This window comes from Ochotona princeps, chromosome 25, assembly GCF_030435755.1.
Source record: "Ochotona princeps isolate mOchPri1 chromosome 25, mOchPri1.hap1, whole genome shotgun sequence".
In the NCBI taxonomy this organism is placed as follows: domain Eukaryota; kingdom Metazoa; phylum Chordata; class Mammalia; order Lagomorpha; family Ochotonidae; genus Ochotona; species Ochotona princeps.
The window spans coordinates 20591862-20617336 of record NC_080856.1 but is presented as its reverse complement, the minus strand read 5'-3'; the positions used below and the strand labels follow the sequence as shown (position 1 = coordinate 20617336).

At 47.4% G+C, this 25475-nt stretch overlaps 1 protein-coding gene across 1 annotated transcript in view; it reads left to right on the top strand.

The window, feature by feature from the left end:
• The first annotated feature begins 1569 nt into the window (after positions 1 to 1569).
• TBXAS1 (thromboxane A synthase 1) overlaps positions 1570 to 25475 on the top strand; it is a 157728-nt gene continuing 133822 nt past the window's right edge. Inside the window, exon 1 of the mRNA XM_004594473.3 lies at positions 1570 to 1841. Within this exon, the coding sequence (XP_004594530.2) occupies positions 1753 to 1841 (89 nt within the window). The 5' untranslated portion in view covers positions 1570 to 1752. The remainder of the gene's footprint in view (positions 1842 to 25475) is intronic.

Sequence of the window (25475 nt, the reverse complement as noted above, 5' to 3'; positions counted from 1 at the left end):
GCTGGGTCACTCCGCAAATGGCCATAATGGTTGGAGCTAAGTTGATCCAAAGCCAGGAGCCTGGAGCTTTTTCCAGGTCTCCCACATGGGTGCAGGGGCCCAAGGACTTGACCCATCCGCCACTGCTTTCCCAGGCACATTAGCAGGGAGCTGGATCAGAAGTGGAGCAACAGGGACGTCAACCAGTTCCGGCTTCCATGTCTGTTTCTCCTTTTTTTCTTTTTAAATTTTATTTTTGAAAATATTTACTTAGTTGGTCAGGGTGGGAAGGGTCAAGGATCAGGCAAAAATGGCAAAGACCATTGTCTACACATTTTCTTCTTCCTGTATCTGGCAAGGGAAGGATACAATAGGAAACAGTACCCGTTATCATCCTAGGGTCCCCATTGTGGAGCATGTTCTGAGAGTTTCGATAGTCTGTGTATCTTTAACACAGATGAGTTATTTCTTTTAATCCAAGATTGATATGCTAGGTAGAGGGTCAAATGCACTTCTTTGTCTTCTTGCTTATTGTCTGTCCTGTCTGATGCCAACACCATAAACTCAGCACAGACCCTGGCACCTGCATGCATGAAGAAAAGAGGGGAATGTCATAGTAGATGGTCTCTCTCTGATGCACCCTTCTCATCACCAAAGGTGTGCTGAGTTGACTGATATGCGAACAACGATTTGGTCCCCTTTGGTCAGATAAGCTGTAACAAAGAACCTGTACATGAACTTATGAATCTGCTTTCAAGAAACCCTTCCAGCCTGTGATACCTGCAACAGCCCAGGGCCAGCTTTGAGGACCCCCACCTAGCCTGGAGGAGCCTTAAGACCCAAAAACTAAGGACCTTGATGGGATGGCTGTTGCTACAGTTTGGCCTGGTTTAAAAGTGTGCCCAGAGGTTCCTGTGCTGGAAGCCTGGTGGGCGCTGTGCCGACAGGAGACGCAGGAAGACCTTGCAGGGAGGAGTGCAGCAGGACGTGTCCACGAGACACTGGAAGAGACCACAGTAGTTCTCATGGAACCCTGCTGAGTCCTCCCAAGAGGGAGCTGCAGAAGGGTAAGTCTCCTTGGCATTTACTCTTGCCCTGTGCTCCCTTGTGTGTCCTGCCAGTGGCAATGCCTTCTGCCACGACACCCTCACCAGAGGCTGGGTCAGTGGGGGCTGCCTGGTCTCCAGCTCTCAGGTTCCAGTGAGCTCAGGAAACCCCTTTTCTTCACAAAGCACCTAGGCCCAGATGTTGCATGCTAGTGGCAGAATGCGGACAGGACAACTGTTCTTAGAGTAGCTTGCATTTTTTCATCAGGCTGGTACCTGGCCTCAGCTGTTCCTGGCATGTTCAGAGTCTCCCAGCCCGTACTTTCGCCTACGGGTTTTTGACAATGCAGAGACACAGATAGTGGAGGTGAGTCATTCTTTGAAGACTACTTGACAAAAAGTCCACGTTTGCAACCATCTTGTCTCTGGCAAACATGGGGCCAGTCTGCTGCTCTTCCCAGGACAGTTAACATAAATGTTTATTGACAGAACAGTCATCGAGAAAATAAAGTTGCTGATTCATTGCCTTACACTGAAACCCTTTGTTTTCCCCTCTGCTTCCTTCCTCTTTATAAGGAGACACGCCAAGAAAGAGAACGTTTGGTGGGACCCACTGGCTGGGATGTCTCCTTGATTGCCTGTTCCTGCACCTGCAGATCATAGTGGCTTCTGTGCGGACGGTGACGTTAGCTTCTTTGCCTTTGCCTTGAGACTGCCCCTTGGAGCGATGGGAGCTGCAGGCCTTCTCACGTTGGAGGTGAATGTCCCCGTGGTGACAGTGGCCCTGTCCGTGACTCTCCTGGCCCTCCTGAAGTGGTAAGTGCAGCCAGCCAGCATCAGGGATTGGGACATCCTGGGACATGTCAGCCCCGAAACCTTGCTGGTGCCAGGGTGGGGTATGTGGGAGTGTTTTTCTTCTTCTCTAATCTCCGGGGAGTTGAGTATTAACACGGCTTCAGAATGAAAAGCAAACAGTCAGGTTAATCTTTTGCTAAAATGCAGGAGATTGAAGTGTTGGGGGAAGGCTGGTGATTCAGTGCCTGAGAACCCTACACATAATTAAGTTTGAAAGAGGTGGGAAAAAAAGCACATGGGAAAGGCACTGGCTTTGGGTGGAAGCATTTCCTGCGACCTGGTCACGTCTTCCCATAAACTTAGAGGCCAGTGCAGACTTGAGCTGCGAACTGCTCCCTGGGTTTCTGGCAATGCTATCACAGGCTCTGGGGTGTCTGTGGATGGAAGGCCTTCCAAGGACACTGCTCAGGCTGTTGGTTAAACTTGTCAGCTCCCCCTCTATCAAAAGCACCTGGAGTTAGGTGGCTTGCGTTTTGGAGGAGCAAGTGGAAAAATAATGGAATTGGAACAGCATTTCAATTTGTTTCCGGTGGTAATAAAGCCTCCTCTAGATTAATAACTGGGAAGGCACTTTGAAAAGCATCAAGCATTATGCAAATGTGAGGTATTCTTCTTTTGGAATTTGCATAGCTGAAAGTGGGATTCACGTTTGATGTTCTGTGATGATGAAATTACTTCTTGGAAATTGGCTCTGAACCTCAGCGCAAGTCCCAATGCTGTTTCGCGTTTTAGCTGGTTTAATTACCTTTTGAACCTTCTGGTCTCAGTGTAGCCTATCTTGTATTGAAACCAGTCAGGTGCAAAGCAAAAGCCAATGGCAGCCTCTGGCTTCCACCCCCAAGTACCCTCGCTCAGGGATCCAGCACAGGGCCGGACACACAGAAGGTGCTTGGGAGACCTCAGCCTGTGTAGCGAACCAGTGACAGCAAGTCAGGGAAAATAGGTCTTTAGCGGTTTAGCTTTGTTTTACTTTTTTTTTTTTTAACTAATACAGTTTTTATTTAACATTTATTTTGTTTTATTTGAAAGGCATTTACAGAGAGAGAGAGAGACAAAGATGTAGTGAGACAGAGAGATCTTCCATTCACTGGCTTACTCCCTAGATGGTTGCAATGGCTGGGGCTGGTTCAGATTGAAGCCAGGAGTCTGGAACTCTCTCTAGCTCTCCTATGTGGGTGACAGGAGTCTAGGCACTTGTGCTATCTTCTGCTGCTTTCTCAGGCACATTAGTAGGGCCCTGGATCAGAAAAGGAGCAGTTGGAACTCAAACCATTATGGGATTCAACATTGCAGGAAGCAGCTTAACCCACCATGCCACAACACTGGCCCCACTAATAGGTCCATCAGTATTAATTTCTTATAGACAACAACACACTGATGATGATTCCCCAAGGAGGTTCCCTGGAGTCCGCCAGATGGGCTCACCACATCAGTGTTGGTGCTGCACACTTGTATCCATGTCTGCTTCTGTTTTTCTTGTGTATTTTTCATGTCTGTATTTGTAAATCCAATTTCAGTGAGTGACATACAGTGTGGACTCTATCAGTGCTTGATGAGTGAATGACAGAGTTGCGTCCATTAGTGTTGCGCTCAGCAAGGGGTATGTGTCCTGACTGATAAGCGGCTGTGGCCGGTGTTGACAGTCAGCTTGCAGCAAAGGCTCGCAGTTGGCCACCTGACTCCAGCCAGCAAGGCAGCTGTGCATTGGTAATCTATTCTGGGGGCCATATTAATAACCCGGTTCAAAGACACGGAGATTTAAGATAAAGGTGCTAAGTACAGATGGCAAATAGAGGTGAGAGCTGCCTTCCATTTGTTATCACCAAAATATTTATTGATCCGTTAATGTGTGCTAGCCATGGTGGGAGGTCCTGGTACAAGGTCAGGCAACAGGAGTTCAGGGTCAAATGGCCAAGGCAGGTGTAGGGGACAGGCAGAGGCTCCGGGGTTGAGCTCTGTGTCTGGAGAGGGGGATGCTAAGGGAAGGAGACTGGCTGCGGGAGAGAATGGCCTTGGTCATGGCTGTGTTGCTCTGGGACCCCATTCGTGATCCAGTCCCCTGAAGGTGATCTTCCTCGGGCTAACGTCCGTCCTCTCTTGGGCAAGACCCTTGGCAAACACGAATGAAGCAAGGCTGGCAGCTGGTCTCCCACTCCAGAGGGGACACATGTAGAGGAGGGAGGCTGCTCGGACAGCAAGGAGAGGCTTCATGGACAGAGAGGGATGCATGTGTGGGGACCCTCACAGCCCCACACATGAAGGTTCAAACTCATTCGACTGTCTTTGAAGAGCTGCACCTGCCACCAGGCTAGGCGAGATAGCACTGGGAAGCTCAACGCTGAGCAGGTGAAGCTCCGATGTGTTTCAAAGGCAGGGTCAAGGTCTCCTCTCTCGGCAGTTCTGGCAATGCACACTTCTGGATGTGGTCAAGTTCAGGAGTCCACATACATCAGCCCAGTGTCGAGGCTTCCCATTTGGCTCTGCTCCTCTGTCAGCCTCCCTTGCTGTTCCTTCCTCTCTACCCAACATCGTGTGCGGTAGTCATATTGACCTGGAGCATGCTGCTATGAGCCATGCCTTTGCCCCTGGCTGCTCCCCTTCCAAGGTATGCTCTCCTTATTTCCCCCAGTGCTGTGCCTATGGCTGACCCCTCCATGAAGTGTTTTCTGCTTGCTAAAGAAACCCCCACTCTCCAGCGCTACTTTCATCAGATCTCTCATTCTCTGTTTCTCTCACAGCACCTGGCACGTGGCTGGTGCCTCGTAAGTGTTGGCTGAAGGGTCCCTTGAGCCTTTTATCTTGACCAGAGCTTTTGTCTTCCCCTTGGCCTTCACAGTCCATTCTCTCTGCTTGGGGTCTCCCCACTGGGGCAGGCCTGTTGTGCTCGCAGCTTCTGTCTGCTGCCTGGCTGAGTTTGTGGTTGTGGTCCCTCACCTTGTAGAGCAGGGAGCCCCATGGACTTAACACACCCTTCCTAGCCATCAAGTGTGCATGTGAATTTGGAGGAAAGACAAAAAGGCTAGTTTCATCTAAAAAAAAAAAAAAAAGAAAAGAAAAAATGATAAAAAAATAAGCACACACATTGTCTTTTTTTCTTTTTCTCAATGATGATCATTTAAGCTGATTGAGCTATCACCGAGTGGTTTGAACTGCACTGATGTAGGCTCAGGCTTCACCACCTCCCCCCAGGTACTGGGGACAGAGCTGTGGATGTACATGATGGTGGCTAGGAACACGTGCCAGGGTGATCAACATACAAGATAAAAATATTTCAAAAGTTCATTTTCTGTGCAAAGTGACTAAAAAATTACCGTTCTGGAAGACATTCCATGGGCAAGGACCAAGTTTCATGAGCTGAGTATTTCTGGAAGCAACCTGAGATACTTGTGTATTTCAACCCCCCCCCCCCATTTTTTTGGTTAAAAAATGTTATAAGTTTGCATGTACTTGAAAAGCAGACTTTTCACAGATCTATGTAGTTCTCTCCCCAGTTGGCCATAACAGCCAAGATGGGAGCAGGTTGAAGCCAGGAGCTCGGCAACTTCCTGGTCTCTTACGTGGACACAGAGGCTCAAGTACTTGGCCATCCTCTGCTGTTTTCCCAGGAGGCTGGGTTGAAAGTAGAGCAGCCAGGACTCAAACCATCACTCATGTGGGATGCTGGCATCACAGCTGGTGGCTTAACGTGCTCAGCCACAATGCTGCTTGGGGGGTTTAAACTTTCAGGCCACACTTGGGAACTGGCAGCTGTGCTTCTCCTTGGTGGATCAGGATTTCTTTATTCAACATGAATAGCAAGTTTTCCCCTCCTCTTTTAATCTTTCTGTATCTTTCACATTCCTTTAATGGGAATGAATGCTTAGCAATAAAAATAATGAATTTTACTGAAATGAGTGGGAAACCTTTCTTGGGGTGAGACAGCAGCTTCATGGGTGTGGTGGGCGAGGGGGTTGGGACTACACTCTCACCCTCTTATAACAGGGGAGTAGAATGTTGGGGAGGGGTGGGAGAACTTGAGGTAGCGGGTGTTTCCTAACCGACAGGGCGGAGAGAAAGGCAGTGAGTGCACTGGGGGCTGGGGAGAGCGGTGTTGGGAAGGTGGAAGGGCTCCCCAAGCCAGCCTGTGTGGAGGGCTCAGATGCCAAGATGCACGTCCAATGTTAGAATAGGACTCAGCAAGGCAGTTCCTCATCAAGTGTCCTCCTGCGCGCAGTTTAAGATGCGAATGGTGATTGAGACATAAAGTTTATGTGGAAAAGTCCGCCACTACCCCTGCTAGTTTCTCAGTGAGCTTTTCTTTGCATGTAGAACTGGATTCTAATTCTAGACCCACTCCCACCTCCAGACTATAGTTCAGAGAATTCACTGGAGTGGGCTTATGGACACCAAAAGAAGCATTCTAGAGCTTGGCAGAGCTAGAACCTGTTTGGAAATTCCCTGGTATGGTCAGGGGTGGAGGAAGGTGCCCGGAAAGGGGGTATTTGCAGACAGGTCAGTTTGGCCACCACTTCCCATGTTCTTTTTGGGAATTAAAGTTGAGGCAGGCCTTTCATGGAGATTTGGAGCTTAACAAAGGCCCTGGGCGGGCGGCTAGATGTGTCTGTGGTCAGGCAGCTGCCCCACCTGCTGGAAGCTAAGGGGTTGCTCAACAGGAACGAAATGTTAAAATGACCCCCTTGGTCAGCTCTGAGGCTGCAGGCTGCTGTTTTGTTTACATCAGGACCGGGACTGTAGGGCTGGCTCCAAGTTCAACATCAAAGGAAGCAAACAGTCACGGCTGTCCCGTAGGTGGCAGGGGTGCTGCCTGGGGAGGTTGTGGATATTGCCACAGTATGTATTTGGAAAGCACTTGATGTGCACTTGAAGCAGTTGCAACCAATGCCACTGTGCCTCCCAGAGCTGGTTTACATGCTCAAAAGCTGCTTTTGCCTGTGCTGGTCTGTGCTGGTCCGAGCTGCCACTGGTGTGAAGGAAGGAGGGTGTAACACAGTGACGCCTTCCCTCACCAAGGCTCTCTGCTCAGCCTGAGCGTCAATTTCCAGGACTCACAGGGAGTCCCAGGGGGAGATGTGGAGCTGTTGTTGGCAGGCGGCTTTGTGGGGCCTGCTGGCCACTGTGTGTGGTGACTGCTTTCTCTCCCCTTCCAGCCCCAGCCCACTGGTCTTTTAGGGTCACCAGGAAGCCAGATGTGACCCAGAGAAGTCGAAGCATCCTGCTATGTGGGCAGCAACTGGCCTGGCAGAGGAGAGGAGATGGGCAGAGGGAGAAATGGCTCAGGCAGCGAGTGAGGTAGCAGCCTTTGAGAGAACAGCACGCTGAGTGGGAATAATGGGCATGGTTTAGACAGACATTTTGAAGGCATGGACAATTTCTCGTGCCTCTGAGCAATGAGAGAGGGAAGCACACTATTTCCCCTTAAGCTTTTTTTTTTTTTTTCATTTGTCTGGGATACAATGATACTTGGGTTTAATAACTCAGCGATGAGCTTGGAGATAAAATTGAGCCTGCTTATGAAAGCTAGGTCTGCATTTCCTAGAGGACTATTTCTACAGAATATTATTTGTTTGGTTTTGTTTTCCCTGTGTTAAATAGTTATGCACAATCTTCCTCTCTTTCTTCTCTATTGATTTTCCAGAATGGGAGTACGAGGTGTGACTGTAAAGTAATGTGACTGATTATTTTAGCATACACACCAGGCCTCATACAGGCAAATGAATGATATGACCTTGAGAAGCTAGGCTCTACCCTCACTGTTGATAGGCCACTATCAGCGAGCAGGATCCAAGGGTATTTCCGTGGGACTGGAGCTAGGGGCTTACATACCATCTTCCAAAAACCTCCAGGGCAACAAATCTTTGTTCGGGGTAGATTAATAAAAAAGAGAGAGAGAGAGAGAGAGAGAGAGAGAAAGAGAACAGGTGAAGTATGGCAAGTAGGTGATTAAACTGGGTAAGTAGTCTTTGTAATCCAAATGAAAAATGTGATTATAGAATAATAAGGCATGCATCATTTACTCAAAGGGCACACACATAGGTTCTGGAAGCCAAGAGTTCCATGGAAGGGATCATGTACACTGGGCATATGTAAACACATACAAAAGTAGAGTTTAATTAATTCATTTGTTTTCATTTTATTTGACACAAAGAATTTTCATCAATGGCCAGGACTGGGCCAGGCCAAAGCTGTGATGTGGTACACTCAATCCAAACTAGCAGGGACTCAATTACTTCAACCATCACCTGCTAACTCCTAGAGTGCGTATTGTTAGGGAAGCTGGAACTGAGACTGAAGCTGGGACTTGAATCCTGGGATACTGGTACGGGGCGCAGGTATCCCCAGCAGTCATTGTTTATGTATTTATCTATTTTATCTGAAAGGCAAAGTTATAGAGAGGGACACACACACACACACCCACACACACACCAGAATTTTCTGCTTGCTGTTTTACCCACCAAATGGCCTTTATAACCAAGATTGAATCAGGCCACAGCCAGGAGCCTGACACTCCATCTTGGTTTCCCACATAAATGCAGGGTCCCAAGTACTTGGGCCATCTCCATTGCTTTCTAGGGTGCATTGGTAGGGAGCTGAATCAGATCGAGTAAACAGGACTTGAACCTGCACTCTTAATATGGGATGTTAGCGTTGTAAGTACAGCCCTCATCCCCTGCTCCAAGCATCCTCTTAATCACTGTGTCAAACATCTACCCCCGACTTTAAAAAAAAAATAATAAAATAATAACCATAGCCTTACTACTTATCCTGACACCTTCTCTTATTCAATAAGGAGATGAAGATTCCAGTAGCATCTGTTCTTTAAGTAGAGATGAAAGAAACAACTTGTTTGTTAAATCAATAAATCAAACTACCAGCTTTATGTTCGTGGTGTGTTGAGCTGCTTGAGAACTGGCTCAGTGCTGGTTTCCCTGACAGGAAGTGACTCTCTTAAAATATAACTGCAGAGTGGATCCCACTCTCCCTCTCAAAAGTAATGATAACAGTAAACCCAATAGATTCCCATTTGCCTGTTATGTGGCCCCTCTATAGCCTCACAAAGGCTTGCTTCTGCGTGCAGGAATCATGTGTCTTTGAATGTGGACGGAGGGGTGAGTGGGGCAGAGGACAGGTGAGCCCACTGCTGGTGGTTGGTGGGTCAGTCGTGAAGTACTACTCTGTTTCTGGTTAGCAGAATTGTGTGATGTTGCACACTAGCCGGGAGTTTGAGGTGGGAACGGAGTGCTGACCAGTTGGCAGGGGACTTCATCTGGAGCCCTCCTGTCTTGGTCATCTTGGTCTAGCACAGAGCATGGTGCCAGCCCAGAGCATGGAACACACAAAGTGGTATTTTTTAGATTTTGTCTCAATAGACATTCAGTCTCTGAACATGGTGCCCCAAAGAGGATAGCCCTCTATTTTTCTCAAAGTCTTTGGTCAAATGATGTCAGAGATGGTCCAAGAACACAACAACCTCTACACCCAGCGACAACCACAAAGCACTGTGCTCAGAGTATTGAATGCACACACCTGGAGCCTGCACATGCCATGCACAGAGCCCAGCACTCACCTCTACAGTGCAAGGGAACAAGGGAACCGGTGCCCTAGGACCCTCCCACGGAGCACGCCTCCGTCCACACTGTGCCGGCAGCATCCCTGCTGTCTAAGCACCCTCCTCATTTCTTGAAACCTATTCATCCTGCCAAGTGTGCCTTGTAGGCCTCGGCCGCCAGGCCAGCTCTAGGTGAGCTCTACCTCTGCATCATTTTATGGTTTATGACATCTCCTGTCCCACTCGCCTGACTATAAGCCCCTGAGGACAGGGCATGAGTCCTGTTGGAAAGGCAGATTTATGGAGAAGAGACAGATGAAATTGCTTCATTCAGTGATTCACTCCCCAAATGGCTGCAAGGCTGGAGTAGAGCTGATTAGAAGTAGGAGCTCCTTCCAGTTCCAGGGTCCCAAGGCCCTGGGCCATCCTCTACTGCTTTCCCAGGCCATTAGCAGGGAACTGGATGGGAAGTGGAGCACCTGGGCTGCAAACCGATGCCCCCACAGGATGTCGGCCCTTACAGGCAAAGGATAAGCCAGTTGAGCCATTGCACTGGATCCCAGGGCCAGAGTCTGAAGCCAGTGAACACTTGTATACAGAGGTTGTTCAATAAATGTTAATGATTAGGTAGCTGCAACAGTCATGATATTGCTTCCAAATTTTTTTCTGTTAATAACATGTGTATGCATACACATATACACATATAAGTAGATGATTTCTTAGTTCATGCACTCATCAAATGCTAGAGATTTTCTAAACCGTATGCTGATCCTACCTCATCGATGAGCTCTGTGGATAACATCTGATGAATGCAGGTAGTCAAGTAATTGCCACTTTAAAAACTGGAGAGCATGATTGCAAAAAAGGGAGCTGTGGGTGAATGCAGGTCCCAACCCTTTAGAAGACATAGCGTGCCTGAGGGAACGTGCCCAGGCTCTGAGTGGAGTGTTCTGAGGACAGTATGTGTCATTCCAGTTCTGGCAAAGACCAGAGCACTTCCTGTTGCACTCTGCGGGAACAGTCAACATGTAAGGCAGTGACGTCTGACCTCTTCCTCGACACCCCCCCCCCTTCTGTTATCCCAACCACAATGTATATTTAGATCGTGATTGATTGCCTTTCCTTTTTTAATTATTCAAAGACAGACGCGTTGGAAGTCCTGCCAAGGAGCATAGCTGGTCAATGAGATAACCAGTATTTGTATGTCACGTCAGAATTCCACCCCAATGCAAAGAAACTTGACATTTCACTTAACCTGCACCCTCTTATTGTCAATACATGCACAATGTACATAAGGCTGTTTGAGGCATGGAGCTCTCAGATATGCCCCTCCGACCATTCACAGATCAATACACATCAGGGGATCCTGGGAAGTGAAATACTCAGAGAGACAGTGTCGTCAGTCACACGCTTAAGGGTTTTGCTCCACCTGCACATAGAGATTGCGTAAGAGGAACGGCAGCATCTTAGAACACGTGAGCTTGCAGAGGGAGGTAATTGGGAAGCTCTTTGGAAAAGTGTGGAATTGTGGAAGTCAGCCAAAGTCTTACCATTTAGGGTCAGACATTTTTGTCCGTAGGCCACAGTGGCTAAGTCGCCCCCGCCCTGGCTAGCTTCCTTATCAGTGGGAGAGGGCCAATGGTGCTACCTCTCCATGTGAGACACCAGGGGCAGCTCTCCATGTGAGAGTTAACAGGGGCAGCTCTCCACGGATCAGTCTTGTCCTTTTGCTTCCTCTCATCCTGACAGTCAGCCAGTCCCCACGCTGGCCTGGCTTCCCTCCTAAGTGCTGCCCAAGCTAGGCCTTCTTCTCTGTTTCTTTCCTAGAAGAGCATCCCTGGGCTGTAACAGCCTCCCCACTGACTCTCCCACCTCCTGTCTTGTTCTTGTAAGGATATCCTATAACTGCAGCTGGAATATCAACTCCTCCATTGGTCTCCTCTCAAGGTTCAAGAGACCCTCCCCATCCCCCAACCTGGTCCCAGCTCCCTGTGCAGGTTCCTCTCTCATTACTTCTCCCTTGGCCGTTGCTTCCCTGCTGCTCCCAAGTCTTTTGTATACCATACTGCTCCCTGCTGATTTCCGTCCCTCCACCAGCTCCTATTCCCTCATCATGCAGGACAGAGCTGCATCAGGAACTTCTGTATTCCTTGGGATCTTGTTCTACCATATTTGCTAGCTTCATTCTCTCTCTCTCTCTCTACCTCTCTCTCTCTCTTTCTCTTCTGCATCACTTACCTAACTCCTGTATTTGAAAGTGAGCTCCCCAAGACAGGACAAGTTTATATGAAGCTTTAGTCTGGTGCTGCACACTGTACTAAGGCACTCAATGCATTTCTATAGGGCCATAGGCATACAAGTATTTTTTTTTTTAATCAAATGGAATTCAAAGGAACAGCATAAAGGGTTTTGTGTGGCACATGCTTGTCATACATAGACACCCGGGCCTGTGATTTGGTCTTTGTTGCTTTGAATGTCATTTTAGAGTATCTCCATTCATTTCTTGCTGCATACCACCACAGCCAGCTACCACCTCCACTTATATAACATGATTTCATTGAGTTGAGAGATGGAGGTTAATAAAAGATTTTGTCTTTGTAATTCAGGCTAGACTGGGATGACTACTGATTGGTGTTCATCTCTGGGCTATGTATGAAAGAAAGGATTGCAAAATAAGACTGTAGTGCAAAGATGGCAGTTGAACTCATTTTAAAACAAGCAACTCTCAACCAGTTTAACATCTTGCAGTTCCTTGCTGCTGCCTTGACAACACAGCACTCTTTCCCCACCTTTCATAGTAGCCCAGAGCTGTGTGAGAAGCCCTCCTGGGTTTAAGTCCTGGCTACTCAGATGAGCTTAAGAGGGTTGTCTAAGATATCTGGGCCTGCTTCCCAGCGTATACAAGGAATAATAATAGCATTTGCCTTAGAGCCCGTTGGGAAGATTGCATGAGTTACAACATGGAATAGACTTGGAGCAGTGCCTGGCCCAGTTAGTGTTCAATAAATGTTAGTTAATAGCATTATCCAATGACTGCAGGCTTAGGCTCAACAACTGTCTAGGTGTTAAGCACATAGATCTTGGTTTCCATTTTGTTGATTTATTTTTTAAATAGTATTCTAATTTCTCACATCATCCCCAGGAAGGCATTGGAGTGAAAAGTGAAGAGAACTGTCTTGTAAACAAGTGATCTCATTTGCAATGAGCCTAGACCTTAATGCCAGTAGATACCTTTTAACCTTGAACATATACAATGTGATTTAAAATGTCTGTTGCGCTTAGCAACTAAGGAGTCTTTTGTTTAAAAAAAAGGGGGGGGGACTTATTAATTAAAAGGAAGAATGGCAGAGAAGGGGAGAGAGAAAGAAAGAGAGAAAGAGAGAGATATCTTTCATTTGCTGGTTACTCCCCAAATGGTCATAATGGCCAAACCCAGGATTGTGGAACTATAACCAGAACTCCTACCCACATAGGGGCCCAAGCACTCAGACCTTCTTCCACTGTCTTCCCAGGCACATTAGCAGGGAGCTGAATTATAAGCAGAACAGCTGGAACTTGAATTGGTGTTCTGATACGCTGTGCTGCCATTGTAGGTGGTGCCACTACACTGACCCCTGAAGCTACAGAGTATTAGGATGTCAGGAGTGGTCACACATGCTCAGGTGGTGCCAGAAACCAACATGTATCAGTGATGGGGAAAGAGGGCAGTTGAGAAGTCAGTGCGCTTTTCTTGGAAGATCACAGATATCAACTGCCCCTGTGAACTTGATCATTTTTCCCTATGGTGAAGTGGAGGTAGTTGTTCTTTGCCCCATCTGCTTAAGAGGTAGGATGAATGCTTTATGAATGGTAAACCTTACATCTGTTGCTGTTAATTTGTAGATGGAAACTGTTTATTTCTAACTCCTCAGTATTTAAAAATGAAAAGAGCTTAATTTCTTCAAAATTTTTTTCTATAACTCAAGATTTAAACTCAATTTGATTTCCGGAAAATTTTCAAATTTTCTTATGACAAAATTCACTTTTATCTTCTGGATTCAGCAGTAAGAGTTCAGCTTCTCATTTGTGCTGTGTTGGTGGTTGACACCTGTCTTGCACTTGGGCTGGTGAACTTGAAGTGTAAATGATGCATAGCAAATCAGTAAACAAATTCTGCTAAGCCTTACTTTTCTCTCTCATAGACCAGACATTTTGTTCCTTACTCTTGAGTCCAAATCCTTTACTATTGCCACCCTTAATAACAGCGTTGTAAATGTTTCTTTGCATGTTTTATTATCCATCTCACAGAGCAAAAAAGTAAGCCAGTCAAACATCCCACCGACCAGCCATCTCTTCTTTAACCATAGGTTCCACCTCCTCCCCCACTCCACTCATCTTTCCCATCCCAGCAAGTGACCTGGAAGAGGCTCCCATACTCTCTCCCCTTCTTATCTTCATCAGTCCTGCAATGGGGATTCTGCTCCATTCTCCACTGAAATGCCAGTGTTAAGTTCCTAAAGCGAATGAACACTTTTTCAATCCTCCCCATTCTCTCGTGCTTTATAATATTGGCCTCAGGTATGTCTAGTCTGTTACTGCGGGGTGTATGTTAAAGCTTGGGGGAAGAAAAAGGTTGATCAGCATTGGTGACAAGCCAATTACAAGCCAATCTGACACATGCGGAGATGAACTTCTTGAGAAGTTAAGTGAATCGACTGGTATTTGTCAGCTATTGCTGCAGTCACATTTTGTAACAAACCTCCACAAGTTCATTGGCAACTGGAAACATTTTTCTTTCTTGTGGTGCATGGGTTGGTTGGGGTAACTTTTCTTTAGGCTGAGGGTGGGCTTCAGATTTACCCCCACCTGCTTTTAAGGGGACCAAGAGGCTACTTGTGGAAAGCTCTACTCCTTACAGATCATTGGAATGACAACAATGACGAGGAGACAGCCATGTCTCTGACTCAAAATCTCAGCCTAGAAATGGCTTTAGACCACTTCTGGGAGCTGGTGCTGTAGCACAGCAAGTGAAGTCCCCCATCTCATATGGGCACTGGTTTGTATCCCTGCTGCTCCACTTCTGGGCCAGCTCCCTGCTAATGTGCCTGGGAAAGCAGCATAGGATGGCCCAAGTGTTTAAGCCCCTGCACCCATGCAGAAGACCTGAAAGAAGCCCCAGACTCCTCCTTTGGACTGGCCCAGCTCTAGCTGTTGCAGCCATTTGGGGAGTGAACCAGCAGATGGAATACTCCTATCTCTTTTTCTTTCCTTCACTCTCTGCAGCTTGCTCCTCGAATAAAAATAAAGAAATCTTATTTTAAAAAGTTTTCTTCTACTCATATTCCATTGTCCAACCAAGCTCTACATAAGCCTAACACTAATGGAGTGAGGAAAAAGAAGACTCTATCCATCGTGGTAGGAGGGCCTGCCAAGCAATAGAACAATGAGCATTGAAGTGGGATTTTAATACAGAAAAGGAATGAAGAAATAGGAGCAAGGGTTCAATCTAGCACATGCTTCAAGATCTCACATTGGAATTCTCATCTTTGGCAAATCGGAAAGCAGCCATGAGAACAGCAAGGCAAGAATAAAGTAAAAACAAAAAAATATACCAAAGTCTTGAAGTAAATGCATAGTTGGATTTTTATAATAAATGAAAACAGGAAATCTCTGGAAAGCTCAATATCAACCACAGAAGCTGAGGAGGAATAGATCAGCCAGAGACTGACACGGTGAGACAAAGGAGGTCTTGGCTGTTCACACAGTGAATTTCATGTAAATTGTTCAAAGATAAAACAGAGTTTCCTCTCTTGCTCTCAGGCCCCTCCTTGTCATATACTTCCTCTAGAAGTACATACTGGGGCGCTGCCCCAGGAGTGACTTATAATCTCGAATCAGCTACAGGATTTCATCCCTTTCCCTCACCCTTAAAAGGCTGTGATGATTAAAACAACTGAAACAAAATGAGCTAGCATCGAGCATTACTAACCCGGGTCCAGAGTTCATTGTAGCACTCATATTGGATCTCGGCGGAACTGGGCATGTCAGCAGGCATTTCTGGGTAAATAAGGGGCTGGGATCAGGTGTTTAGTCCTGGTAGAGCAGAACATACTCTTGAAAACAAACAGTGGATTCAAGGGTGGAATAGGCCCTGAGATCTCAAGTCCAGCTGGAAAGGCAGGACTTAGGAAAGGCTTAGGATCAGGAGATCTGAGGTGAGCTAATGTAGAAAGCACCGCGTGTTTACCATGTCCTGAAATACAGCAACCGGGGGACATCCCTGGAGATGGGGAACTGTATTGTTGAGGAAAAATACATTGTTTCCACACTAAGCAGTCAATTTATGGATGTTGCTATGCCAAGAAATAGTTATGCTGAAAAAATAAGCAGTTCCAGAATTGTTTAAAATATTCTCATGGGGGCTAGGGCTGTATTGGGTTATTAAGGGAAAAAACCGTTTATGATATACCCTTTCGGCAACTACCCTATGTACTGGGTAGGGCTGTCAGAAGAAAGGGTGTATTTCAGTAGCACAAGACCATTAGCATGTGATGGATTAGGCTTAGGTTCTCAAAGGTACAAAGAGACTTTTGTGCTATTTCTGAGCTCCACATTGTTGTGTACATTCGTCCACTCTCTTCTAGAAGGGGAATCAGAAAAAGAGTACTCAATAACAACCTCTTAGTTCTTCCCATAGAGAAAGAGTGTGTTGGGCTGGCATGGTGGCATCACTTATAAAACTTTTGCCTGCCATTCTAGCATTCCCATATGAGCACCGGTTCAAGACCCAGCTGCTCCACTTCTGAATCAGCTCCCTGCTAATGCTTCTGGGAAAGCAGTGGAAGATGACCCAAAATGCCTGGGCCTCTGCACCCCTGTGGGAGACCTGGAAGAAACTTCTGGCTCCTGGCTTCAGCTTGGTGCAGCCTTGGCTGCTGTGCCCATTTGAGGGAGAGAACAAATGGATGGAAGATATCTGTGACTCTGTGTAACATCACCTTTCAAATAAATAAATCTTTAAAAATAAGAGTGTGCTGCTTACCACTAACACAGAGATGAGTTACAACAGTAATACATAGCAAAACCAACACAAAACAAAGAACCCAAGCCTAGCATTCAAAGTGAGCCAGTAAGGCATAATTTTGGAATGACTGTCTTCTTTCACTAAGGCCAGTTTCTTTCCATCTGACCTCTTCTAGGATGGTGAGGAACACCCTCCCGCTCACACCCACAGATGGGATGTTCTCTTTGGGCTTTTCCAGGAACTGTTGCCCATTCTGATGATCTTTATACTGAGCTCGGTGGGTCATCCCCTCCCTGCAAATGTATGTCCCCTGGGATCTCAGAATATCATCTTATTTGGAAATTGGGTCTTTGTAGATGTGAGTTGAGATGAAGTCATACTGGATTGTCGGGGAGGGGATTGCCTAATCCAGTGCATTGTGTCTTTACAAAAGAGAGGGATTTGGACAGAGAAATGCAGCAAGGAAGACAGGGAGAGCGTGCTGTGATGAAGGAGGGGAGACTGGAGTGGGTGATGCGTGTATAAGCCAGCCAGTACCAAGGAGTACTGACTACTCTCAGAAACTAGAGAGAGGCAGGGAGGGTTTCTCCATTAGTGTCTTCAGAAGATATTTTGATTGAGACTGCTGAAGCATTTTTTGTGGTGATCTGATAGAGTGGTATCAGGACGCTAACGCTGTCTCCTGCGCCTCATTGAACTTGCTGAGCCAGCACAGCCAAGCCAGCAGTTTGGTTTGAGGCTCCAGAACCTTCATTTAGACAGACCCTTGGGTCAGCCTCTAAGTCTCAGTTTTCCCATCTGTAGAATGGACATAAGGATTTTAGAGTGTGAAAGTCTCATCATTTGTCAGGTGTTTTTGAGATTTTGTTTGATGGGCCAGTCTGATGCTAACACATAACAATTTCATATTCATCTGAAGTTTCCTTGATTTTATCTTTCCAGTAACAGTGAAGGTGATCCTGTATGTGCTGTCAGTGATGTACATGGCATCTGGGATAGTGCCAGACCCAGAGTGGGCACTAAAGTCATGCTTAGAGGGTGAGGCATAGCTCACCTGCTCTTGCTTCCATACACCAGCTTAGGAGGAGAGAGCTCAGTGGTGGGATGAGGTTGTGACCAGCCTCACAAACCCAAGCTGCACTTTTGGGAAGAAGGAGCTCATCCCATGAAAGCCACCCAAGCAGGCCGCAGGTGATGTGATATTTGGCCTCCAAGCACCTCATGGGGATCCGGATTTTGTTGGCCACACAATGCGCAGTGTCTCCCCCACTGCACAGGAATCAGCACGCAGGTAGCATAGGTGATCACCATGCAACAGCCTCCACAATGAAGCTGCTGATGCCTGGAGCTTTCCTCCTGAGCCCTGGTTCCTGTTCTTTTGAGTTGCTTGTTCTGGGGGAAGTCAGCTTCTATGCCGAGGAAACCCACAGAGAAGTCCCCCTGGCAAAGCCTGCCAGCAGTTCTAGAAGCTTGTTCTCCAGCTCCATGGTCTCCATCCGCAAGAGCCTGAGCCAAACCACCAGCTATTCTGATCCCAGATTCTTGACCCTCAGGCACTAAGAAAATAAACGTTTGCTATTTGAAGTCAGTTAGGTTTGAGGGTAATCTGCTTTGTATCAGTAGTTAAATAACAGTCAATGAGCAAGGGAAGGCTAGTGTGTCAGGACCAGTACAAGAGACTATACTAATGGGATGAACCTCAAGGCCCAGGGGGCAGCTAAGGGACCAGACCCAGATGGGCAGGCCACGGAGAAGGGCCAGGCAGGTCCTGTAGATCTTTGCACTTAGTCTAAGGCCATGGAGGGGGGATGCGGGAGGGAAAGGACCAGGTTGAACCACACTGATATGCAACAGGCACTGAGATGTTGATATTAGACTGGAATGCTTAAGTTTGCTTTCTATAACCTCTATTTAGACCCACAGTTGAGCATTGTAGCTAAGAGATGGTCAAAGACCAGTGGGAGAACTCACTAAGAATCAGGTCAAGATAGATTTAGTGACTGTAGTAACAAACAAGATGCAATGGGATTAAAAGTGGGTTTTTTGGAAACAATATTCCTTTGTTAACGGTGAGTTGTCTAAGCTCTTTGAGCTGTCTGCCAACCTGAGAGCCACAATTGGGTTTCCCAGGCCTTTCCCATGCAATTGGGTGAGTCACAGAAATATTGGCTGGGTTTATAACTCCAATGCAATTGGGAAATCTGTTTGAATGCCTATGAGGGTTCATATAAAAGAAGAGTCATTCCATGCATCCATTGCAAATGCCCAATATTCCTGCATACCAACACTGGCAACTCAGAGATATCTAAACTCAGTTGGCACAACCCTTCAACTTCTTGCCCAGGCCAGGCCTTCACTGCACAATTATCCATCCTTATTTCATATCTAGGAGCCCTTTGGACTCAGTGTTAAGATGATCAATTGACATGGATCCTGGGAATAGTAGAGCACTGTAGAATGGCATGTGCCTCTCTAATGGTGTGTGTGTGTGTGTGTGTGTGTCTTTGATTCCTTAATCCACAGCAGTGAACAAAGTAGAGCCTTCTGTCCCCTGGCTGGTAGACAGGAAGAGGTCAAGGCCATTTCTGCTCTGCAAATACAGAACAAGAAGCAGTGGACACTGCCAGCTGAGAGCATGCACTCTGAATCTGAGCAGTTTCGCTTTGAAGCTCTGCTCTGCTCCTTACCGGCTGTGTGATCTCTGAGCCTCAGCTTTACCATCTGCAGAATGGAGATGACAGCCACAGCCTGTCTCCCACAGAATGCGGGATGAAAGGATCAAGCACACCTGTGTGTGAAGCACTTAGAAGGACTCCCGGCCCACGCGGTAGAGTCAGGAATGGTTCCCTTTTATCATGCAGGAGCCAGAGGTGTAAGTGTCCCTGATGGTCCTCTGTCCTTGCTGGGCTCTAATGTAATTATCTGCCAGGATTCACTCCAGCAGATGTCGCTTTCACAACAAGGTCTCCAGGGTTTTTTAAGGACTTCAGAAAAACAAAGGATTAACTACAGATGACTAAGCTCACACGATGGAAACAGAACCAGGTACAGTAAATAATGAACTTAGGCAGGATTATATTCCCACAAACAATACACCATGTTCTCCAGCTCCACCTTGGCAATCCTCCACAGTAGGGAATCAGTGAAGCCCTAAGCAGCTGAAGAAAATATCTCCGTGAGTGTTCAAAAAAGTCTAGGTGGGCTCCTGGAGGAAGCCTTTGAACAGAAGGATCAGGACTTGTCATGTGGAGAAAGAGGGCAGAAACACTGTCAGAGGGCAGAGCAGGCAGGGATCACTGTGAGGGAGGCAGGAGGTACTGATGATAGTAGTGCAATCTTTAAGGAGTCACTGGCTCATAGACTATGCAAGACAAGGGGTGGCACTTGTATATTTCCTGGGCTTCCTTAAATGTTGTGCCCTGAAAACTTTACTCCCATTACCTTAGTCCTGTCCCTGCAGAAGGCATGGTTCATAGCCTGGTATAACTTGGCCTCACTCAGGTCAGAGTCATGCAAGATAGCCTGAGCCTAATGTGGGGACAGGGACAACTTGTGGTAAGCTGGAGAGTCCGCCCAGAGGTAGAGCATCAAAAGCGCTGTATGCTAAATGAAGGGAAACGAGGACTGGGTCTGCAAGTGACAAGGAGATAATGAGACTTTCTGAGCAGGATCTCAGCGTTGGTCCCATCTGCATGTCAGCCACATTCCCTAGTTTGGAGGGCTGAGTGGGGGACACAAGTGCAGGACTTCCTTGAAGAGTCCATGAACGAGGGAGAGATCACGGGGGCCCCAATTTAGGGCCGTGTTGGTTAGGCATCAGATTGGGGGTGAACTCAGTCAAGAGAGGGTTTGCAGGCAGAATGATAGCATGTGCTGACTGGTGGCAGATGAGGACCAAGACGCGAGTCAGATGTCACTCAGGTGTCCAACTGGTGACCAGTTAGGGAGCCATGGGGAGTGAGTGGCTAAGAAACACACAGAAGGCAGTTTTCCCAGCTTTCCCTGGTCCGGGGTCCAGCCCCAGGTACCTGCCTTGTCCCCCACAGGCTGTGCTGTGTCTTACTCATCTTTGGTATGGAATCCACAGTCTATATCAACCAACTGAATTAAGTGTAGTTCAGACTGACCCCCCTCCCACTTCAGCCTCCTCATTGACTTCCTAGTTGGCCTTGGGGAGGATCCAAGTCACCCAAGAGAGGAGACTCCAGCTGAGGTGGAACCATTACAGTCATAGGTCCAATCTCCCATTCCAGATTTGCAGGACCCTGAGACTCTGACGGGGCCTGGGGGATCCGAGAGGGGCCTGCAGTGGAATTGGGTACCAGTCAAAGGCCTGGGGTTTAGGAGGGAGACAGGCATGAAGCGATGGTAAAGAGAGTGGAAGGCTGGGCCTGGCACGATGGCTCAGGGACTAAATCCTCACTTTGCACATGCTGGGATCCCATAGGGCCTCCAGTTTGTGTCCCAACTCCTCCACTTCCCATCCAGCTCCCTGCTTGTGGCCTAGGAAAGCAGTAGAGGACGGCCCAAACTCTTGAGACCCTGTATGTATATGGGAGACCTGCAAGAAGCTTCTGGCTCCTGGCTTCAGATCAGCTCGACTCAAGCTATTGTGTTTACTTGGGGAGACTGAAGAGGCATGAGCTGTCCAGAAAGTCTTATGAGAGACCACTGGGCGCCAAAAGTCAGCAGGAGCGCAGGTACTGTGGCACCCAGCTGGGAGCTGCAGCCTGAAAGGCTGACTCAGCGGTGTTGGGGAGGGTAGGACTTTAGTGGTATCCCCAGGGCCAAGCTCTGGGTCAAGGGGAAGTGCCAAGGCTGCAGAGCAGCGTTGGGAGTCATAGGCTGGGTCTAACTTCCTCTACCCAAAGCAATAGCACTCTGATCTGGTGGTCTACAAAAATCCCCGGAGCCTGTTCTAGGAACCCAAGCCAAGCCTAGCCTCACCCTGCCTGCATTTGAGGTTTGGAAAATGTCTGCTTTGCATGCATTGTCTACTCATTTTTATAGAAGTAAAACAAGTTAAAAAAAAAAGCAACTTTTGAGTTCCTTGAAACATTAATTAAAGGCACCACCGTTTCCTTGTTTAACCGAGGGTTGCTCCTTCCTCTGGGATTATTAACAAAGCAAGAGGGCCTTTGTTGCGCCTGACAAAGTGATTAATTCCGACTGTAGGTGAATTTGGGCTTCTCAATGTCCTTTGATGTGCTAGGATTCCCCAATGAGGACAACATCATCAATTACTTAAACAAGCCATTACCCTGAGAGCACAATTATCAGGAAGGCCCAGTCTGCTAACTGGCAGACCGAGTGATAGAAGGGAACTCCAGGGCGGCGGCCCCAACCCCCTTCCCTGTTCCAGGACGAGCAAGAGTCCTTTAAAATGTTTTGTGGCAATGCTGCGCTGAGGACCGAGGGTGACAGTGCGCTTTTTCCACTCTTGCGAAAGGGCCGGGTCTCCACCAGGAAGCGGCTGCTGATTGGCGTTCAGGTGAGCGGGACTGCGTTGCTCCGCGCTGGGGGAGGGTGAGGGAGCGGAGCCCCCAGAAAGCAGTGTCCTCCCGTGGCTCCCAGGACAAGCATGATGGAACAGGAGCTGTTACCGCCTTTTCTTGAGGAGCCACAGCTGGGCTTCCAGGCCCCTGACACACACGAGGCATGCACAGCCTAGCAAGGAGGCTGTTTGTAAAAATTTGTGGAAACGGAATTGAAAGCTAAGTTTCCTTTGATGCAAAGCAATCTTTAAACTTGTTTTTTCTTGATATGCGTTTTCCGTGACCTATTGCAAGTGCCCTAATGTAAGAGACAGCATCGAAATCTTTAAATATGTGAGTTTCTGTTTAAACGTGCCTACCGTCTATACTTTTAATAGTGCTGTTACTTTTTTTTCCACTCCTTGATCCTAGAAAAGCGTTTTTTATTTTGTTTTGCCAAGTGAGAGTGGATTTTCTGTTGCCTCTGATACCGGGTAGCTGAGGATCCTGTGTGGCTTCGATGAGAGCTAGAAAACAGTGGTGAGCCAGCAAGGTGGGAGCAGAGCCGCCATGTAAAAACAAGCTACCCCATTCCAGCGACCAGCACCACCCCTCCCACGCCTTTGTGGGAGTCGCAAATGAATGTGACTGGGCAGCATACACATCCTCTTTCTGAGAAGTTAGCGACTTCTAGGAATCACAGAGCCTCCACGTTTCCTTGTGAGGTCACGTCCGTCTCTGGGTTGTTATGGGAGTTGTAAGCTGTTAGGGTCTGAGGGAGTATGGCTTCTGCTACGCACTAATACATTATAATGAGGGTGTAATGAGGGTTCCAGACTTCTGGAAGCACCATCTTGGATTTGGCTGATGCGAAGCAACTCCTCCCCCCTACATCCTGTTTTTAGGTCACCTTCTTGGTGGGTGAGCCAGGGCTTGCCACAGTGGCTCGAGGTGGTGGAGCTTAGTTTTTAATTCAGTAAATAACCAATACTTTGTCAACCTAGAATAGTCATCCGCGTCAAGCATAGAGGAAATGAAGTTTATTTGGGGCTGATAGAGGATTGTAGTCTGGGAAAACAGAGATTCACGAAGCCTTGTTGCGCTCTGAGGTTTCACAAGGTGGTGGCTGTGTTAATTTAAAAGTCACAAAGCTTGTGGTTGGCTCATCACTTTCCTGTCGTAAATTGTGATGGGCACTTACGAGAGTCATGCTGTCATGTAACGAGGAGTGTAGGTGATTTGGGAGAAGCAGGGGATGTTTACAAACAGTGCATTTCAGTCTGGCACAGTCTTAACATTAACAGTCATCTATGTGTGTTTACATCTGCAGCTTGGGTACAAGGTTCTGTTGTGCTGTGGAGGTGTGGGGTGTGTGTGTGTGTGTGTGTGTGTGTGTGAAAGTTGGTGTAACAGTGGCTTCCTGACTTATTTCAAGTGCCCTGATCCAGCACTTTGACCTTACTATATAATTAATGGCCTTTTTCTGTTTATTTGAAATTGTAGTTATCCATTTGAGATTGAGTATGTAAGTATTCCCATATGCTGATTCACTCCAAAGACCCAAGACTTGAGCCATCACTGCTACCTCCCCGGATGCCCTTGTTAGGAAGCTGGGGTCAGGAGCTACAACTAGGCTTTGAGTCTGGGCTATACTGGTCCTGACCACTAGGCTAAGTACCTGCCTTGTTCTGTATTTAAAGTAGGAATACAGGTTGCATGTATATTCATGTTGTGTTTACTGTTGGCTGAAAAGCCATCATTCATCTCTTTAAAATTCTTATTAGGGCAAATAGTGAGGCATTGCCCCAGAATCCTTTGGTGGCCAACTGTGTAGAGTGGTGGAGAATGGAGATCCAAGCTGAGGCTGACGCAGCTCAGGGCTCACTCTTACTCCACATTTGCCACCACAACTCCAGCATCAGCACCGGTTGCTAATGTCAGTGCTACAAGATAGAAATTCTGTCCTTCTTGAAGGGCTGGGTTTTCCTGGGATGAGATGGGCATATCTGAGGCATGTTTGCTTGATGCACGTGTGAAGGCCCTGCCTGGGACTTCCAGATCGCACAGTGACGTGCCTGAGTTTGGGTGAGCTCCATTCCTGATCTCAGCTTCCTTGTAATGTGCGCCCCTGGAGACAGCAGTGATAGCTCAAAGATGGGGTCCCTGCTACTGATGGGGAAGATGAAAGATAAGCTCCTAGCTCCTAGCTTTACCACAGCCCAGGCTTGGTTATTGCAGGTATTTGGGAAGTAAACCAGTGTATGGACGATCTCTGTCTCTCTTTCAAATACATAAATAAACGTTTTTTTAAAAATGCAAACAAAGGATCTGGCGTAGTAGCCTAGTGGATAGGATCCTTCCCTTGCACATGCCAGGATCCTGTATGGGTGCTGGTTCTAATACTGGCAGCTCTGCTTTCCATTCATCTCCCTGTTTGTGGCCTGGGAGGGCAGTCAAGGATGACCCAAAGCCTTGGGACCCTGTTACCCATGTGGGAGACCTGGAAGAGGCTCCTGGCTCCTGGCTCCTGACTTCAGATCGGCTCGGCTCAGTTGTTGCAGCCGCTTGGGAAGTGAACCAGCAGTTGACAGATCTTTGTGTCTCCTTCTGTTTATACATCTGCCTTTCCAATGGAACTGGATAAATCTTTTTAAAACTGAAAACAAAAAATACAACAAAACCTATTACTTCTAAAGAATTTTTGAGAAAGTTGAAGATACCGAGTTTTTAAGATGCATTGATTTACTTAAAAGAGACAGAGAGAGGGTGAGACAGAGATCACCAAGCCACTGGTTCACTCTCCAAAAGCTCTGAAAAGAAAGATCTGGTACAGGTTGAAACCAGGAGCCTGGAATCCCACTTGGGTGTTCCCCACGCACAGCAGGAATCCAGGTACTTAGGTTACCATCCAATGCTTTTCCAGGCACATTACTGGGGAGCTGGATTCGAAAAGCAGCAGTTGAGATTGGAATCGGTATTGCTGATGTGGGATGCGTGTGTTGCAAGCTCAGCCTAACATGCTGCATTACAAAACAGGGCACCTCAGCAGGTTTTAACACAGTCTACATCTGTGGTCCTCCCACGTCAGCCTCTCACTGCACCCCCAGCCCTGTGGCCTCTTGGTAGACCAGCCCTTTCAAGGTAGCTGTCCCTTCTAGCACCTTCACCGATTTTGGTGCCAGGATATGACTCTGGTTTGTTGCGTGGGCTCTGACAGCTGTTTCCAGCTTAATGAGTTTCTGTGAAAAAGTTGTCCTTGGAAGATTCTAGGGGTTTTTTGCCCACTGGCTTCATGGAGAAATAATCAGCAGGGGGACCATTTGTCACTTTTTTTTTAGGGTCAACAAACACCACCCTGTAGTGGGGCAGAAACATAGTTGAAAAGGAAATTATTTCTTTCTACCGGCACCTCCTCTGCAGGTGACGCTGCTTGGCTGCAAGGATCCTAGTGTCAGTGCTTAATTGTCCGTCATTGCAGCTGAATGTCTGCTCACCAGACTGTAAGTGACATGGGCAAGATCAGGCAGCATCCCAACCCAGCAGGTAGAGGCTGCGCATGCGCACCAGTTGGC